We start from the raw sequence: 20,399 nt of genomic DNA, 5'->3' as shown, positions 1-20,399 counted from the left end.
CAACCTGCTGGTGGCACTAGAGGAAACTCAAGACGATCATTAGCATACATTGTCTGTGAACTATAATGTACAAAATAAAATAAATGTACAAAATCTATCGAGTAGATGTTGAGATATTTCACTACATCAGTGAAAACTTTGACCTGCTGGTGAGGCTTGATGAAAAGCCAGGGGATCACTCAAGTCATCAGGGTCTTCTGGGCACCATGAATGTCTGTACCAAATGTCATGGCGAACCATCTAATAGTTGTTGAGATATTTCAGTCTGGACCAAAGTGGTGAACTGATGGACAGACAAACCGAGACTGCCATCCCTATAGCCAGAAAACCAGTAAATGAAGGGGGATGTTTCTATCAGGTCCTCGTAATGCTTTGAAGCACAGCACATCAACCAATGTGAGCAGGCCCCTGTTGAAGATGCCGCTAGGACCTTCAACTGCCTTTTTACCCCACCCATTCCTCTCAGGATTAGCTTTGCTATGATTTAACACTGTTTCTCACTGGCCTCTGGAATGCGACGGATGACGGATCTATTTTCCTACATTGTTTCACCTGCTCTAAATGGAACCACATGCTGCACAGGACCGCCTCTCCTTTGTCTGTAATTGGAAGCACATGCACAGTGAAGCCAAGAGTAAAGCAGGGAGCCGCCACAACCTCCTCACCCCCTCCGCCTGGTCTGGGGTGCCACATTTTGGTCCGGGCCAAGTGGCAGGTCAAATTGCAAAGCCTGAGAGCATTTTTTGAACTAACTGACCTGGCATTACATGTCAAATTCAGTTCAATGGGACAACTGTATCGTGTGTCCTGCAAGTCTTTCAAGCCCTCGGACTGAAATTTGAGTGGCAGTTGAAAGTCTGCTGAGGAAGGACACCTTGACATTGAGTCTGACATGCTTTGAGAACACAAGCAGTACTGTACTGTTCATTCGCCACGGTCTGTGATGTCTGGACAGACAGGCCATGGATGCAGGGCAGAGGTATCACCAACTCTTACATCACTGCTTTGAACCAGAACAAGATTGCATAAGAAAAGAATGCATAATATTTATTAACCTCATCAGTCACGTTAATTTAAAATGTCTGTCAATGATGTATGGGAAGAATCATTCAGTGATATCCAGAGGGAGCGAAAGAGAGGTCTCTATATTCAACGAAACGCAAAGCTTGTTTGCAGGGCTGTAGCCAGGATTTTGGAAATACTGAGGCCAGTGGTCCAAGTCCCCCCTAACCCCAGAATAATTTGTCCAGACACCGAAAATAAAGTCTCAAAATTCTCTTAAAACTTAAAAATGTTTTATATTTGTCTTTGTAACTGTAGTTATATTTTCTGTCAATTGAATTTCCCAACATGAAGGTCTAAATGCTTTCTGCACATTTGTTGACCTAAAAATTGTCAAATTTAAAGTCCCCCTCTACTCAGAAATGTGTTTCCATTATTGTTAGCTTCCTTGGATGTTTTAACTTTCTTCTGCCGAAGGAGGACATTTTCTCTGTGCTCACCTCAAATCTTAGTTTGATATGTGAATGTACAAGCAAGATTTTGTGACACCCCAACTAGTTTGGAAGTCAATCATGGTCCAATATGCAAGTGTGTTGTGGAAACTAGAAACTGTTGACTTTTCAGTAAAGAAGGAAACATAGCGTCAAAAAGTTAAACTTTTTTTTAAATGAAAAATATTTACATATTCATAGATTATGTGTTTTTTTTCAATGAGGGAGAAGGAAAAGATGTAATTTTAGGATTTTTAAGTGTTTTTACGTCATAAATCATGTCTGGAACAAACATAAATATAGTGAGTAAATACAACCTAATATCCATCCATGTCCCTAAAACCTCCAAATTCCAAGAAAAAGTACAGAAGACGTAGTCTTAGTGTCATCAGTGGTAGCTGCGGCCCTGCATGTTGGCATGTCAGCAAAATAATATGGTGAATTTGATCATCAGTGAGGTAGAGAGGTTTTTATGTACTCTTCTCTCTCAGCCAATTTGGACCATTAGATGAGAACGTAAGGAATGCAGATGTGAAATACCAATTAATGAAGTCAGGGGTAGGTGTTTCTGTAAATATTTTTGTAAATTCACTTGGCAGCAAGAGGCTAATTCAGTAAGAGGCTAAAAGGCCAGATAAGTCATTACTGGGAATATTGGGCACGCAAAACACTGATTCATTCAGCCTCATTATTGTGAAAACCATAAAGTTGTGTCCTTGATTGAGCCTGACATCAGCTGTAAACTCATCAGAGTATGCCCAAGTGGCCTGTTTGCCATGGAAGGTTTTTTTCTACCAAAACAGTAATTAGCACCCTGTTACAGTTATTGGGCTAGATTAACAACTCTGGCGCCAAAGATTAGTGTAACTCTCCGGCTTCACAAGTCAGCTAGAGAAGATTGTGAGAGCTGCGGCTGGGCTTTCACAAATTTATCAAGGTGTATTCCCTTAAAGCAGTTGTGGAGAAGGACATACTTCTCACTTTGCATGGATAACTCAGAGGGAATGTAGATATCAACCAAACGTGGTGTTTGGGTGTCCTGGCTCTGTCTTGCTGGCTCCAGGGTTGAAGCTTGGGCTGTGCTGCAGAGACATCTACTGGTGATAAGTAGAGTTACAGCTACAATGTTGTGAGGGGCTTAGTTTTATATGCAGGCTGCATAGGTCTAATTTTTTAAGAAGAAGAAGAAGAAAAGCAAACATGTCCAATGTATCATCTCAGTTATGTTTTGTGTTCTCTGGTCCTTTTTATTGGGAACCACACAATTTAGCCAGTTAAAACCTGTCTTTAACAGGGCAAACATTTGTATAAGCAGTATCTTTCCTCTGCTTTTTGGTGCGCGATTTATTTTAAATTTTGTACATAATCTATAATACCTGAAATTATGTAGATTTATATATAATGTTATGATTGATGTCTCTCTTTTGGCTTTGTATATGTGTTATTGGAAGTTATCCTATGTGAGCTGGGCCAAATGTTTAGCATGACATGGAATGGACCTAAATCACTGCATGGCTGATCCAGCGGAGCCGAGGTATGTACAAAATTAGTAGTAGTGTAGTGTGTTCACATTGGAAAAGTGGCAAAATTAAGGAAACTCAAAAAAGCCAGTATGCATACTGAAAAAAAACATTTTTGATTGTGCTGTTGTCCACTATTTTGCTAATATGCAATGCTCAAATAAAATGGAGGAGTTGTTTTCACTTGTCAAATATGTCCTGTTGGGCAAAAAACAGAAGTACATTGATTACTGCAAAACAGAATATTACAAAATTTGGGATATTCTATATCTGTCGGCATGTAGAAAATAATTATTTGTCAGATTAAAATAAAAATGTCTGCTTTCCTTTCTTATCATTTTATCATACATTTTGATAAGTGAATTAGGTTAGAGGTAAAGCAGAGACATCATCAAAGAGGAGCAGCTCAGGGGAAACGCCAATGTTGACAAAAAATTTCAGCTGGAGAAAGAGCAGCTGTGATGTCGCGGTGGGCCAGATGCACTGATGATCTGATTAAGGACGTGTTCTCTATCACGTAGCTCTCACACTTCACACACAGAGAGATTTTTATCTGTGCCCGATACAAAGAAACAACACCATTCACATTCACCTCACCGCAGAATGCCATGTTGTGGAAACTTGCATTGACTTAACATGCTGTTGAGTGGGATTTCACACTCTGCAGTACTTGATGATATAACAAGTCATGTGGTTATACAGTATAGACAAAATGGAAAGTTTTCATTGAACCATTTCCATTTATAGCTGGAACATCCACAGAGAAAAAGTAATGAGGCTGCCGCATTGGAAGGTTGTGTGCCTCTGTATGTGTCTCACCATAAGGAATGCTTTACCTCCACACAAGTAAGATCTAAAAAGTTGGTTCAGTCAAACTGATATGATTAATCTGAATCTGCAAAGTAACTAGTAACCAAGGTTATCAGATAAATGTAGTGCAGTAAAAAGTACAATATTTCCTTCTGAAATGTAGTGTAGAGAAAAAAAAAATGGACTAGCAGAAAATGGAGATAATCTAATAAAGTACCACAAAATTGTACAGTACAGTACTTGAGTAAATGTATTTACATTCCACCTCTGTCTGTCCCTTGGTGACTTATTAGGGAAGCTCTGTTTTATCTTGTTTAGAATGACATTAACAGCTTATATTGTTCAGTTCGTAGTTACTGTACCTACTGTATAATATGATGTGGGATCACTGGAGGGGCTCAAACTGCTGCTGTGCGATGAAAGACAGGACAGAGTTAACATCCCCCCCACCACCTGCTCCTCCTTCCTTCTCCTCCATGCACTCCCAACGCAGTCAATTACCGAGATGGAGCTGTAATTGATCATGTTGCAGGCAGACTTTTGTCTGCCCTCGGTTCAATGACAGATGTTCTCCTTAGCCATCCTTGTTTGATTTTGTCAGGCAGTCTGTCTATGATACTCACTAAGAACACATGTAATACCTCAAGTCTCAGGCTTACTGATTGCAAAAGGCAGATACATTTCAACAAAGACCACAATCAATAACCACAGCTATGCGCAGACAATATAAAAGTCTTTAATCACAAATGATTTAATTAGAAGATTATGGATGAGTTTCACAGAGGCAGTCAAGTTGTTTTTTTTTTCTCCTCATGTCAGCATCATTGATGAATTACTAGGTGATTTGACTGTGTGTTTGGGGAAGGAGTGCATGGACATTTATGATGAGCAGGTAGTTTGTGTGTGAAAGAGGAAGAGTCTGTGTGGATGAAAGACCGACAGTACACGTGAGAGAGAGAAAATAGCCTGTAAAATATGATTTTCAGCGTGAAACATCACTGAACAAATCTGATCACCTCAGTCATTACCGCTTTAATCATGACATCATACAGCGGTAAACAGCATAAAGAGACACTGGTGGGTTTTTAATGACCACTCCAGGTCTTTTCCAGTGTGTGAATAGGCATGTAAATAATTAAAACAATTCACAGCTGCGTTGACCTCAAGTGGTCAAAAACCTGAAGGATCTTACATTTCCAAACATTAAAGCAATAATTTGACATTTTGGTGAAATGCGCTCATTTGCTTTCGTGCCAAGAGTTAGAGGAGAAGATTAATACCACGCCCATGTCTGTCTGGTAAATATGAAGCTAAGCCAGCTGGTTAGCTTAGTTTAGCATGAAGACCCATTTTTACACTTTGGGGTTTTTCTTACGAATTAAACAAACAAGATATAAAATGTTAATAAGTGAGCTTTAGAGGTGCTCGTATGTGAGTGTTATTACCTTTGGACAGAGCCAGGCTAGCTGTTTCCCTGTTTTCAGTCTTTGTGCTAAACTAAGCTAGCTGGCGGTAGCTTCATGTTTGCTGTACAGACATAAAAGTGGTATCAATCTTCTCATCTAACACTTGGTAAGAAAGCAAATAAACATTCCCCAAAATGTCAAACTACTCCTTTACAATGTACGTTACTTCTCTAAGCACACCCCACCCCTACTACATTCAAACAATGCTGTGTTGCACAGCTTTTTACAGCTATCCCACAGTGGCATTTTAATGTAGAGGGCTTCACTTCAGACTGTGTTATTCATCCACATTCTGCCCCCTTGTCCCTGTTAGACTAACTGAATAGAGCAAAGACAATGACATTCATCATATACAGGAGGAACAACCATAAAGGGCAAAGAGGGGCTGATAAAAGAGGGACAGACAGGTGGCACAACACTCTGTCAAAGCCAGAGGCCTCTGGTAGGGACTCATGCAGGGAAACTGAGGGAGCAGCAGGGAGGAAATGTAGACATCAAGGAAAAGGGACACTAAAAATATAATGTCTCAGGCGGGGTTCTGATCAAATCAGTGCTGTGGTGCTGTAGGCATACTGCAGCTCTTTTTATATGCTGTAAAACTACACAGTAAATAAAGCAGCTCTTTGTATCAGCAGTATATTCTGCCTCTACCAGAGGTGAACAGTGTAAACGCTGCGACTATGTGAGCTGACAAATGGCTTGCAGTTAAACGACACTACATGAAATCCCTTGGTATCAATGTAACAACCGGCGACGCAGCTTGGCAGCTAGTGGTCACTCTGAAGAAAACAGACACAAACAGTAAACAGTAAGCTTGTGTTCAGGCATGGCAAAATAAGTCTCTATTTTTAATGCGACTGGCCAGTCGAGGCAGCCAAGGCTACACACACAGGCCTTTTGTGTAGCATGGAAAGAACATCTCTTGAATCTCAAGTGTTTAAAGTTGGCTTATTTCCACCCTCCTTTAGGGTCCTGGTGAGTGGAAGATCTTGTACATTCATTAGAAGAGAGAACTGTCAAGAGCCTGGCTGACAAATGACCGCCTAGCTGTAATGTGTTTGTTTTGTTTTTTTTGTCTGGGGACACTGTGGTGTTTGGTGAAATTTTCTGTTAAAAGATAAGCCTGGTGATTATTCTATTTTTTTCTTATTGTCAACAGATCCCATGAAAAAAACCATCAACATTGAATTACTAACTACTAACGAATTAAAGCCAAAATATATATATAAACACACATCAGTATATATAAACAATATATATACGTGACCACAAAAAACTACATGTGACCAAAATGTCATACTTGTCTCCGTGATACAAAATGTCATGCTTATCTCTGTGATCTCTGCGACAACTAAACAACTCCATCAGCTACAGAAGGCCACAAGGCTGAAACTCTGATAGCATCAAGTGAGGAAATTATGATAAGAACTTTTTGTCACACTGGTTGGTTTTAGTCCTTTCACGGAATTTGTTGACAATAAGAAAAATACACAATAGCACCAGCTTTATCCTTCAAGGATTACATCCAGAAAAACAACATTCACAATAAAGTGTGATAAATAATGTATAAAACAGATTGTCATAAAATCAATGGAGGTGTTACAAAGCAATGTCATCAAACTGTTTTAAGAGAAACAAGGGAGGATAAAACAAAATCACCACTTCTGTGTCTCTTAGTATGTTTCCTTTGTTCACAATTTTTTGCAACTGAATATAATTTAAAGACACATTTTATTTTATTTTTTTGCTGTTACACATTAGATCACATTTGTTATGAGATATGAACAAACTGTGTGACAATTCTGCTTCTAAGAAAGATTATAAGAGCTGTGTGAATTACCCAGAAGCACTAGCATCAGAGCCCTTCAGGGGGGAAAACAACATGCTGCAGAGAGAGCATGAGAGTGAGAGAGAGAGGCAGAGAGACAGTGAGAGAGAGAGAGAGAGAGATCCTCTAAGTATCATGAGTCATATGCTGATGTTACATAATCAGTCTGGGCCACAAGTTAAGTGACTACACCAGGTATGACCTGGCTAATGCATCCAGGACATTTGGGGACATTGATTAAAAAACTTTTGGCTTTTAGACCCATCATTAAAATTAGAGTAATTTTCAGACTCTTCTGTTGTAGCAGCATGTCCCTGATTGAAATCAATAATATTTTCAATAACACTGAGATGTTCTGTGACGCATTAACAGGAGTGCGTTTGCTGCTTTCTCTCTAACTCTCTGTCTCTGCCACACAATGAATCATTGATGGTCTTAGAGAAATAACTGAGCAGTGATTATTATTGCAGAGGGCAACTGGGAATGTGTGTGAGTCCCAGACAGTTAGTTAGTTAGTTAGTTGGCTGTCCCTTGTCTCCTCCTGAGAAAGAAAGAGGATGTTCCAGTGCCGTGACCGAGAAGCCAAGATGGTCTGTCACAATGCCCACAGCTTCCAGTCCCAGTGTGGGTGCTTGTCTGCTTCAATGCCCATCTTTTTTTCTTGTTTTTTTTTTTTGCAAAGTGAAGGGTGTTGATGGATGCCATATGCAGACATTTACTGTGCGTCCCTGTGTCACTGTGCCACCCATGACTCCATAAGGCAGCGTCTTCAGAGTCCCTACAAGCTGTCCACGTCCTCGCTCAAGGAGAGACTTTACTCAGTGTGTGGTGAGCCAGAATCGGAGCACTTACATGCTCTCTGCTTGTAATGTGAGTGTCTCCAGGTGAATGAATATGCAGGATCCTGTCGAGACAAAGAACAGAGTCATTGGTTTTCATGTCAGAGTCTTTGTACCAGCTTCCGTTCCCTTTAAGAGAAGAAATACAGTAGAACAGGTGATGTTAGGAGCTGAACAAGCAGCCTTGTTTTTTAGAGTACCTGTGTTGTGTTCCCTTCAGTAGCTGCTAGTCTGCAGGAGGGAGAAAGAACAGAATCAGCGCCTGGATATTTATAGGACAATTATATGACAAACTTCTAGTTCTTGTGTTTCTGACTCAATGTCAAAGATGTGCTCCAAAAACACCCACACACTCTATCCAGCAGTTTGAACTGGGAGACCTCAGTGGAAAAAAAAGAGTCAATACTTGTTGAGGACACAAAGGAAAATCTATTAATTACTTATTATATTTAACCTTGATGAGTAAAAGGATAACCATGACAAGAGGAAAGCTTTCAGGACTGGAAAAATACATCAGCAAAGTAGCAGTTTGTTTATTAATACTGGTCCCAATACATAATGCCACTGTTTATATTGGTTTACTGTTTCCATAGCTGTCAGAATGGCAGTTACATAAATGGTGGTCAATTAAGTCAATGCCACTGTACACTGTATTAGAATGAGAGAACGGATAATGTTGTTGTGGGTATAAGTAACATGCACACACTTGAGAGCCTTACAGGAATAGTAAGGCGCATGTTGATTTAAAATAGGGAAATAAAAATGATTTTATTGTACTTTGCCTTGGTCAAAGTAAATGTTGTGAACCATATTTATCTTCACAACTTTGAGTAGCCAAACAGTAATAGTAAAGGGAATGCTTCTCATTAAGATTCAGTAAAAAATAAAGGTCAAATAAAACCAAAAATGCTGCAGGCAGGCATGTGATTTCATGGAGAGGTGGCTTGGCCACTAGGGAATATTTCTCTCTATGCCCTGAGCTGCTTCACTACAAGATGCTCATCATTGTCAGAGGCACCATCTTAACATAGCCTACAGTTCACCACGCCGACAATGTCTTTCTTTATATATGGAGAGATGCTCATTTTCCAGAATATGGGATATACAGTGCAATGTTATAGATGTTTACCTTTACGTGTGGACTTGGACTGACTAGCAGCCACAGTGGTCAGGTCTGCTGGTAGACCTACATATACGCCACCATAGTTCCTGAGAGGAGAGGAGAACAATGTAGCAATTAAAAGACAAAGTAACGACTGAATTACGTTGTGGTGGTTCTCAATTGAATACAGTTTATCCTTTTAGCAACGCATTGGCTCTTTATATCTATCTAACTGTTCTTGGAAACCAAGATGTGTGATGTTGTTATGCATTTGACTGATGATTGGGTGTGCCTTGAATTTATATCTCTGAGTTTTGCATTTTCTTTTCGAAAGTCTTGAAATTAAATGATTACAAGTAGGTGTTATATGTAGTCATAAAGTCTATGGTTTTAATGTGATCTCTACAGATAGCAGAAGGTTTTGGCTAATAGCTGTGGACAAAGCAGGTCTAACACAGACACCCCAACACCCATTATATAATTACATTAAGTAGATAATTAGACTCCATTATTACCAGTTACTGCCAAATATTGGAAATGTTGGGAATAATAATGGTAATTTTGAAAAACTATCTTAGCACAGGTGACATTAACAATGTCCCTGTAAGTGAGCCAGATAAATTGAATTCAGCCATCATCATTTTTATGACTTACACATTTTAATTTGGAGAAAATTAGTGAAAATACCTTCTTTTCTCATCTTCTGCCAAGGGATCTTCTGTCCTGATTGAGAGAAGAAGCACAGGTCAGGTCAGCTCTTATAGGAGCACAGAGGACATAAAAACTCACAAACAAACAAACTAATGAGAAACAGTGGACTGTGGAAGTGCAATCACGTAGCTGCAGAACATGTGAGCTATCCTGCATTAGCCTAGTTCTGAGCAACTAATTGCCACCTTTTGTTTCAGTTCTCTTTTTTACTTGTTGTTTGTTTTGAAGCTGCACCACCTAATTCAATCTGTCTTACTTTTCCATCAGTGCAAGCAAAATAATGCCATAAATACATACCAGTAATTTGTGTGTGTGTGCGCGTGTGTGATATTTTGCTGTGTAGTAGAGTCCTAGGAAGCTGTGATTAGCTCTTCAGTGAGTCAGTAGTGTGCTGTTGTCAGCTCTCATGTGTCCTGTGCTGGCGGCTCAGATTGGTTATCAAGTTGCATACACACACACACACACACACACACACACACACACACACACACACCCATACACTCACTGATTCCAGGAAATGATATGGAAATGCTGTCCCTCCCTAAGATTTAATAGAGACTAACTGTTGATGGCAAAGGACAACCTGTCCTCTGAAACTTCACAGTAAAATGTGACGGGTCTGAACTGACAGTTTTTCTGAAGCCAGAAGAAACTTATATTTTAACAAAAGAGTGGTTTAACGAAACAAGAACCACTGGGGACCTGGTTTCATGGTTAAATACCTATTCATTTCTTTTATTGTCAATCTCTTTTCTTTTACAGGGAAGTTGTGTTTTTCAGTATTGGTGGTGGACTTTGTCAAGCAGTGTCAAGACAATACACTTACATTAAATTACTACAGAAGTTCTTCATACTGTCAACTTTCCAAATTACTTAATTTCCAAATTAGATTTGTATTGCTGGTCATGTAGAAAAGAACTATATTATTCAATATCACATGTGAAGCCAAAGAATACAAATTTAAGCCATGTTTCATGTAACTTTTTTGCATATACCTTGAGTTTTTATTAACTGTCCATATTCAATATGTGAAATACCAAAAATATTTAGTCACTGCAGACATCACAAACGTTTTTATCTCTCAATATCATCTGTGAATATTATAAAAATGAAAAAGAAACACACTGTATCAGTGATGGAAATGGACCAAATTGTACTCATTGCTGCAGCAAAATCTGCAGATAAAAAGCCAAATCTTGTACAGTACAAGCAAAGAGCCAAAAAGATATTACAATATAAATATTAAATGGTAATCTCCATTATATTTATATTTGAAAGGGATCTGAATTTAAACTCATACAGTACAGGTACAGTGCATGATTAAAAAAAAATAAAATTTAAGTATTGAGTGGCAAAACTTTAAATAATGTAAAATGTGAAAGGAAGCTTTTTAAAAAATGGCCAAATCCTTGTTTGTTTGTTTTTTGACCATATCAATTGGATCTAAATTTATATACTGTACAAAATAAAGAATTTGTCTTAATGATAAAAAATGCTATCTTTGTTAACTTAATGAAAAATACAGGTCTTTTTTATTGTTGTGTACAACCATCACTGAATTAAATGTAAGTACCTTGCCACAACGCAGACGCATATTGCATGACTACATACATATACGATATATATATATATATATATATATATATATATATATATATATATATATATATATATATATATATATATGATATATAAAGCTCTTATGTTTGTTTGTTTTGTTTAAAGAGTTTCACCTCAGGGATCAATAAAGTATTTCTGATTCTGATAAAGTGTGATCTGAATGTACAAAGCTTGGAGGCCACAGATGATGAGTTTCATAAATACTTTAAATAATAAATCAAAAATTACTGATGTACTTACACTTCTTTGGAGGCTTCTGCTGGCCCTGAAAACAAATTAAAAGATATTTAATACATTTTTCATTATGAAAAGTATTCAAGGAGGTGTGTTACCTCACTAACAATGAATCCCAGTGTTTTTACCATCCTCCGCAGTTTCTTTCAAAGGCCATAATTCAACAGTCATGTTGAATAGACACGCATAAACAGCCAACTAACAACCACCAATATATAAAAAACCTCACTTCAACACACCTCTTATCTGACTTATCTAACAGCTCCCTACTCACTATTTCAGAACATGTCACAGAAATCAGTTAGTGGCTAACACTTAAGATAACACTGGTAACACTCCTTTAATTGCTACCGTTGAGTTACAAAAGTGGCAGTGATTTAAGGAGGTGTGTTGGTGTCAGACTTGGAGAGCACTCCATTAGACACCTGGGAGATTTCCATGGACGTCCTCCTGGTCCTAATCAGGGCAGTCAGGACAAGGACGTATGATGTTAATCTACATTAGACCGCCTGTATTTGTTAAGGCTGAATATAAATCAACCAAAAATGACACAACCTTTTGCATTTAGTGTTTTTTTTTCATGTACCTGACGTAGAAAATATAACATTCAACATGCCTCAGTGTCTGTTCAGGTTTTGATTACTACAAGATGTGCAAGACTATCCCCTAGAAATTATGTTTATATGCTACAAATGTTAAACAAAATCAAATAAATGCAATGGCACCTGAATTACATTTTTTATCAACATAATGAGGAAACTTTTTAATGAACGTATCTGCCATGTCACAAAATCTGCAAAATGTTCCCTGACAACACATTTCATTGTTTTCCTAAAATATGGCAACTAAAGCATGGTTAACGTTTTTCATGGTTATGTTTAGGCAGTCACAGCACTTGGTTAAGGTTAAGGAAATATCAAGGTCTTGGTTTAATACTTAAAAAAGTCAACACTGACTTAAAGCACGAGGCACGGCATGTTTATTCTGTTAACATTTAACTGACACACAATCTTTTTCTAACCTGAACCTGAAGTGCTTTTGTTGCCTAAATCTAACAACACACAGAATTCAGGATGCAAACCCCTGTCTCAGCGCTTTATAACCCCTCCTTAATCCACCCTGAGAAACTCCCTGCACCTTCTGTGCAGTATAATAACATAGTACAGGAAATACTGATGGGCCAAATGAAGTACACCCTGTAGTGACTTGGATGCAATATTCACACAGTATGTAGACTTACATACAATACATTTGTGGTCCAAATGTGGCATGTTTATAGAATAAAAGAAGAATTGGAGATGTATAGTTATTTTTCTTTGATAAAATATTAATTTTAATGTAACTATTATTTAAGTACATAGCATCAACTAATTCCACATACCACAGCATTTATGTTTGCAATGCCCATCCCTAGATTGGCCTTTAAAATACACAAAAGTCAACAAGAAAATACATATAAACAGCACAAAACACAACCAATGTCACAATAAATAAATAAATAAATAATAAATAAAATTACCATTAAAGTTTTGAATGCAGGATTTATACTTCAGTGTAATAATTTTTTGGGTATTGCCACTTTTAGTCAAATCAATTTGAGAGCTTAGGTTTGCAGTATATCCACAATAGTGGTTTTCAGTAAATAGGCTACTCACACTCTCTAAACACTTAGCTTTTTTAATTATCCCAACTTGACTCTGAAGGGTAACAGAGGACATCTTGCAAACTGACATAAGGCATACAGTGTAAAATGCCTCGATTCTAAATGACATCCAGTGTGCTCATCCAAATGCTATTTGACTCTTTTATGGTCCGACAATAGCTCATTCTTTGCTAAACCACAGGCAGTCCACTGAACTTGATTTGAATCAAAATGAGATCATAATGCATTCGTTTGGGGGGTAATCTAACTTCCTGCTTGAACGTACAGTATCACATTGGCAACAGTAGGAGAACAAAAGCAATCATTTCTGCTCTTCAATCATTTTTTCACGCCGTACTCCATTGTGTCACTGTAGAAATGTGCCTTGAAAGAAATAACATGTAATAGTAGAAGACTGGAGAATCTACATTAGACAGAAATACAGTGAATTTCATCCTTGTAAAAGGAATTGAGGGCCATTTTCACGGTAAATATTTGAGTCTGCTGATATGACACAGGGACCTATTCAGTAGCCTGACAAAAGCCCATTATATCCAAGGGTGCACATCTGGGTGCATAAGACTAGGGATGAGCAATGTGATAGAGTGCACTGAGGCGACCATTTGAGTCTGGTGAGACCACAGCTTGAAAGTGAAACATTCCTGTATGACTTGACTTTAAATCTTCCTGAATGACTTTGGTTATGGTTATGATTTCATAATCATCTGGAAGCAAAAAAACTTCAAATAAATAATAACAATAATAATAAACTTTGTTTGTATAGCACCTTCCATACAAGAAATGCAGCTCAAAGAAATTACAACAAAGAAAATTACATGCACCAAGTGCTTCACATAAAAGACATAGAATGAACATGAAAACAGGGATAGAATGCCATAATTAATGGAAAACAAGATGGAAAATAAAACCCTCTTGATAATAACAGTCACTAAATAATTATAATAATAATAAAAATAGTGTTAAATAGAATACATAGAATGCATAAAATCACATAAAAGACACCATTTTAAAAGTAGTGGAGCAGTGCAATGAACTGCTGCGCAATGAACTGCTGCACTTCTTTTACTGCAGAGTTTCCAGCTTGTATCAGGAAAGTCACAGCTAATTAAAGGCTGAAAGTGAAGAGATATGTTTTTAGCTTGCTTTTAAAAAATATTTAGCGAGCTGGCTTCCCTGATAATTGGTAGAGATGTTCCATAACTTTGGGGCGTAACTGACAATAATAATAATAATAACTTTATTTGTATAGCATATCTCATACAAAGATACAGGCCAAAATGCTTCACAAGACATATCATATCAATAATGAACAACAAAGGCAATAGAAAGAAGAAAGAAAGAAAATAAACAGTTTGATAAATGATACCAGCAACGTCAACCCAAATTAAAAGCCAAGTTAAAAAGATAGGTCTTTAATATATTTTTAAAAATACCAATGGAGTTTGCTGTTCTGAGATCCAAGGGGAGGGTGTTCCACAGTTTAGGGCCATAAAAACAGAAAGCAGCCTCACCAGATTTCTTGTGGGACACCTTAGACACAACGTCTAAAAGAAGGCAGTGGAAGATCTGAGAGTTCTTGTTGGGACATAAAATGAGAGTCAGTCACTAGTGTATGAGGGCGCTAGATTATGTTATGCTTTGTAGATAAGTAAATGGACTTCAATTCTAAAAGATACAGGTAGCCAGTGCAGTGATGCGAGCAGAGGGGTTATGTGATCCCTTTTTTTGTATTGGTCAAAATCCTGGCTGCAGCATTAAATAGCTGTAATTTTCTTAGAGACTTTTTAGGGAGACCAGTAAAAAGAGAGTTGCAGTAGTTTAAGTGACTAGTAACAAAAGCATGTATCAGCATTTCAGCATCGTTCTAAGTAAAAAAATTATCTAATTTTGGCAGTGTTCCTCAGATGGAAATATTATGTTTTTGTAACTGTGTTAAAATTTCTAATAAAGTTAAGATCAGACTCTAAAACCACTCCCAGATCAGTAATGTATGTTTTGATTTGCTTGGACAGGCTGGCAAACACTGACTCAAGTCTCTGCCTTTCTGCTTTTGGACCAGCGGGTAGAATTTCTGTTTTCTCCTCATTTCTTTTTAGAAAATTTGTACTCATCCAAATGTTAATGTCAGTGAGACAGGTAAAAAGAGCATTTAAGGAACTGTGGTTGTCTGGTTAAACAGAGATGTAAAGTTGTGTATCATCCATGTAACAGTGATATTTGACATTATGGTGATTAATTATGTTGCCCAGAGGGGAGCATGTATAAAGAAAAGAGAATAGGACCCAGAATGCTTCCCTGCGGAACGTCGTATTTGATGTCAAGTGTCTGTGACACAACGTCTCCTAAACTAACAAAGAATTTTCTTTCAGACAGGTATGAGCGAAACCAGCACTGTGCCAGAGGCTCACCCATTTCTCAAGTCAATGATTAAAATGCCATGATCCATCATATCAAATGGAGCACTCAAATCTAACAAAAAGAGGACTGCTACATTGTTTGATTGATTGATTGAAATTCTTAGGTCATTTACTATCTTTAATAAAGCAGTTTCAGTGTTTGGACTGGAATTTATCTATCTAGGAATGGGGTCTAGTGCACATGTGGATGACTTTATTTTGTTGATGGTGACACCAATTTCATCAGCTGTTGTCAAACTAAAGGATGTCATAGAAGATGGAGGCTCACCTGCTGGCAGATCACAGAGAGGTGATGAATCTGTATTTGTAATACTGGATCTAATGGAGTCAATTTTTTCTCTAAAAAATAAAGCAAATTCCTGACATTTGAGAACTGAGGCTTCATCATTTAAACTGAAGGCTGGAGATGGGTTCGAAAGGGTGTCTATCATGGAGAAGAGGACTTTGGGGTTGTGTTTGTTATCAGTAATGATCTTTGGGGAGTGGGCTTGTCTTTCTTTTCTGATAGTATTATTGTAAAATCTCATGTGAGACTTTAAGATGTCAAAGTGGACAGTTAGTTTAATGCAACAATTTCTTTTTAGCTGGCAAACAGCAGCATATTTTGAAGGTGACTTGTGGGCTACTTGTCGTTTTTTAATTCTTGGAGGAGCAGCAATTTCAAAAGAAGATCTCAACTTATTATTAAAATCATGCACTAAATCATCAACTAAGCAAGAAATGTATTCGTAATATCTAAAAATCTAGTCCTAGCATAGTTATCGATTATTTGCTTTACAACAACAGACCCATGACACTGTTGTGACACAGACATGGTAGCATTAAAAAAACCCACAAAAATGGTCAGAGACGGGAACATCAGTTATATCAGAGATATCTATTTCAATACCAAATCTAATGTATTCACATGGTTGTGGGTGGCCTTCTATACATGTTGCACAAGACCAAGACAGACCAGAACATCTAAAAATTACATAGCCTTAGAATCAGCAATGTCGTTGACATGGAAGTTAAAACTACCAAGTAAAATAATTGTATCATATCTGGTAAGAATGATCGACATAAAAATCTGAAAACTCAGAAATCTTTGTGTTATGCTTAGGGGGTCGATAAATAGTCACAGTTAGTACAGACTTCTGAGCTTTAATAACCAAAGCTAGGTATTCAAAGCTTAAAAAATCTCCAAAGTGACACTTGGAGCAAGTGAAGTTATTAGAGAAGATACTGGCAACTCCTCCTCCTCTTTTATCTTGTCTACACGAGTAAAAAAAAAACAAAAAACTATTACATATTATTTTTACGAGTACAGAGCACCCTAAAGGTCATGGCGATACAAATACAGCACATTAGCTTTATGAGGTAGATTCAACTGCACATCTGTAATTCCACCTCTGGAGACGTCTCCTTTTTACGGAGACCCCAAAAGGTAATGGAAAGAATTTTTTTGAGGACTACTTTTGCATTCCCTCGCAATATGTTTAGCGTTACCCTACAATTATTTTGCGTTACCTCGCAATACATTTTGCGTTCTCTTGCCAATCTGCCTGATCTCTAAGACTTCTGCCTGCAGTAGTAGTGTCTTGACAGTATCAGCGGTCCTCCTGGACAAGTTAGCTCCCAATGCTAAAAACAAGCCGGGTTGTGCTTTGAATGGGGAGGTGAACAAAACAGCATAAAAACCACGCCCAATGACTAAAATACTTGATTCTGTTAAAAGATATAGTTAAAAACAACCAAGATCTAAAAGGAGTATCATAAAAATCTTGGCAGAAATCGGATAAAAAGTCAATTTACGCAGAGCCTCTGGCAAGTAGACACAGACGCCTACACATGCACAACTATGGGTAGGATGTGTGCCGGTAGGTATGGTAAGACATTACATTAACCCCCAATTTAGCATTTATAAACACTTAAGAAATGGTTTATAACACACTATAATGTAGTTACGTGTAGATATAAAGACATTTTAAGTGATTATTATCATTTATTATGACTTTACATTAACTTTATTTTACTATATTGTCATTTACAATCTGTTATACACCAGTCTCCAATTGGTGCCCACAGGAGGAATTAAAGTTAGTGCATAAACATTTTTACCTGCTTACAGCTACTTTATAGTGTGTTAAAAACTATTTATTAAATGTTTATATAGTGCATATAAATGACAAGAAAAAAAATATTGTTACCAAATAAACACTTAAACATAAACATACATAAAACTACTCTCCAGTTAAAATGATAATATAAAATAAGAGGTGCTGCTGTCTAAATTCTACAGAAAAGAATACTGTGGCAACTGTTTACCTTAACCCCCCTATTTAGCATTTACAAGCAGTATATAAACATTAACAACATACAGCCTATAATGAAATTGTACATAAATATAAAGATATTATGAATGTACAATATTTGTCAGCAATTACAACTTCTCCTATGAAACATACAGTATATTATTTTTTTTATAAAATGTTTGACTATATTGTCATCCATTATTTGTTTATACACCAACCTCCACAGGAGGAGTTATAGTCGTTGACAAAAAGATTAATCTGCACTTATATCTCCTTACAACTACATTATAGTGTAGTTTCTTAAATGTTTATACAATGCGTATAAATGCCAAGCTAGCAGATAGGGTAAAAGTATTGTTACCAAATAAACACTTAAACACAAAACACAAATGTGTAGTGAAACAATACATCCTAGGTTAAAATAATATGAAATAGGAAAAGGAGGTGCTTCTATCTTAATTTTACAGAAAATAATAGTGTGGGACTCTGGCCTGGTGTCAGCTGGCATGGACAAATAAGTGCAGACACTTGTCCACATTTGTCAAAGGATGTCACATGTCCTTGACAATGTGATGAACGCTGACTTCTAAGAAGGAGAAGAAAAATGGATAAAACCTGCTGCACAGAAATGGATGCAGCTGGTGTCCTTTATAGACAAACAAGCCACACTCACAACAAACCCAGACACCTACTTAGATGTTGTTTGTAGACAGTGTAACCTCGAAGTAGATTGTATTTAAAGTAAATACAACACTGAGTTGCGTTTCCCAGTAGCTGACTGTGGTTAACATGCCTGGCAAGCACTGATTAGGTACCTGCAAGCACACACATTTACACAAGCACAAACACACACCATACTGTTTTAATGGGCAGTGGTGGTGAGGTAATCCTGCAGATACTTCAATCTAATTATTACCTCAATTTGGCTGTGGTGCCCAGAGATTTGCCCAGTGTAATTTAAAACAGGTATTCTATCAGCCTAAATCAACTGAGAGAGAGATGTGTTATTCGAGGACAAGCCACAACAAAGCAAGATATCTGGACAAGCACTAGTAAAACCAGGCAATACAGTATTTTTCTCCATTCAAGTGTGTCTTCCAGGCTTTATGAATGAAACCTGGCCAATGATGGAACATTTCAATGTCACCTGCATCAATCAAGTGGGGAGACAAAGACTGGTTAATGTCACTGAAACTGCTTGTCTTTCATCCTCAAAATCCATGGAAACCAGCGCAAACACACCAAGAGAAAGAAAAACATTTAAAAAACCACAAGTGACCTATGGAGGACTCGCTTTTGAATCAATGTAGATGTTAACATTGTAATTACAGGATCAGTGTCATCATCATTCATCAAACCGATTCATCCCTGAGGTTACTACTCTGGTGTGTTGTACTAGAATATGGGAGACCCTTCATGATCGACCCACCACCCATAGCCTTAGGGGACCACTGCACACATACACACGCACGTATACACACATACACACACTACAGAGTGGGAGCCAGTATGCTGTAAACTGATCAGCATGGGAGGGGAGTCAATGATATTTATTATCATTTTGAGACAAAAAATACACAATGATATAAGGCTGACTATTTATTTATGAATGAAATCAAGACACTGAGAGCCACACACACATACACACACATAGATAATGCACACACACACACACGGACACATCTGAGGACATACACTGAATGCAAGGGTAACCCTGATACACTTCATTTACATTCAAAACACCCATTCCCCTTGGTGCAGATACAATGACAACTCTTTCCCTCACACACATTATATATATATATGCACACACATATACCTTAAAAACACTCACCCCCTCCTGAGTTGCTGGTGACTGAGGAATTGCCACAACCCATTTTGCATCGATGCAGCCACCGTTCAAGCAGAGCGGAGACGCTTAAGAAGAAGAAGAAGAAGAAGAAGGAGGAAGAAAAGATTGAGACCCAAAACACATTGGGAGAGGGGGAGAAAGTGAGGAGGAGATGAAAGAGAGAGAGAAAATAAGGGGAAGGTCAACGAAATGTCTCCCACTGTAACACGGGGATCTCCTTTTGGTCGTATCACCCTCCCCTCTTTTTCGGTCTTCAGTCTTTGCAATGCAATGGAGAGCTGAGAGTGAAGTGAAAGCATAGAGAGAGAGGCTTTTATACAAACACATACACTAGGAGAGAGAGGGGAGAGAGAGAGTAAGATGCTATGCCCTCACATGATTTGCTTTTTTCCTCCACCCTGCCATGGTTGCCCGGGAAACCAGGGGGGAAGGAGGCGGAGAATGGGGTGAGACTTAACCAATAGGGAGCTTCCTTTTATATAAAGGTGGAAAAAAAATGAAATCCATTCAAGGGGCATCAATATATCAATCTGTTTGTGTGTGAGAGACA

At 37.8% G+C, this 20,399-nt stretch overlaps 1 protein-coding gene across 1 annotated transcript; it reads right to left on the bottom strand.

Moving 5' to 3' along the window:
- Nucleotides 1-4,543: 4,543 nt before the first annotated feature.
- Nucleotides 4,544-20,199, bottom strand: LOC122875247 (overexpressed in colon carcinoma 1 protein). The gene is made up of 6 exons (XM_044194178.1): nt 19,832-20,199; nt 11,630-11,654; nt 9,746-9,781; nt 9,086-9,165; nt 8,157-8,187; nt 4,544-8,021 (listed from the first exon to the last, which is right to left on the bottom strand). The coding sequence occupies exons 1-5, from the start codon at nt 19,872-19,874 to the stop codon at nt 8,183-8,185; spliced, it is 189 nt and encodes a 62-aa protein (XP_044050113.1). The 5' UTR covers nt 19,875-20,199; the 3' UTR covers nt 4,544-8,021; nt 8,157-8,182.
- Between the last annotated feature and the right edge of the window lie 200 nt (nt 20,200-20,399).

This window comes from Siniperca chuatsi, linkage group LG4 (genome assembly GCF_020085105.1).
Source record: "Siniperca chuatsi isolate FFG_IHB_CAS linkage group LG4, ASM2008510v1, whole genome shotgun sequence".
In the NCBI taxonomy this organism is placed as follows: domain Eukaryota; kingdom Metazoa; phylum Chordata; class Actinopteri; order Centrarchiformes; family Sinipercidae; genus Siniperca; species Siniperca chuatsi.
Note: the sequence above shows the minus strand (reverse complement) of the source record. Positions and strands in the feature narration are given on the sequence as shown.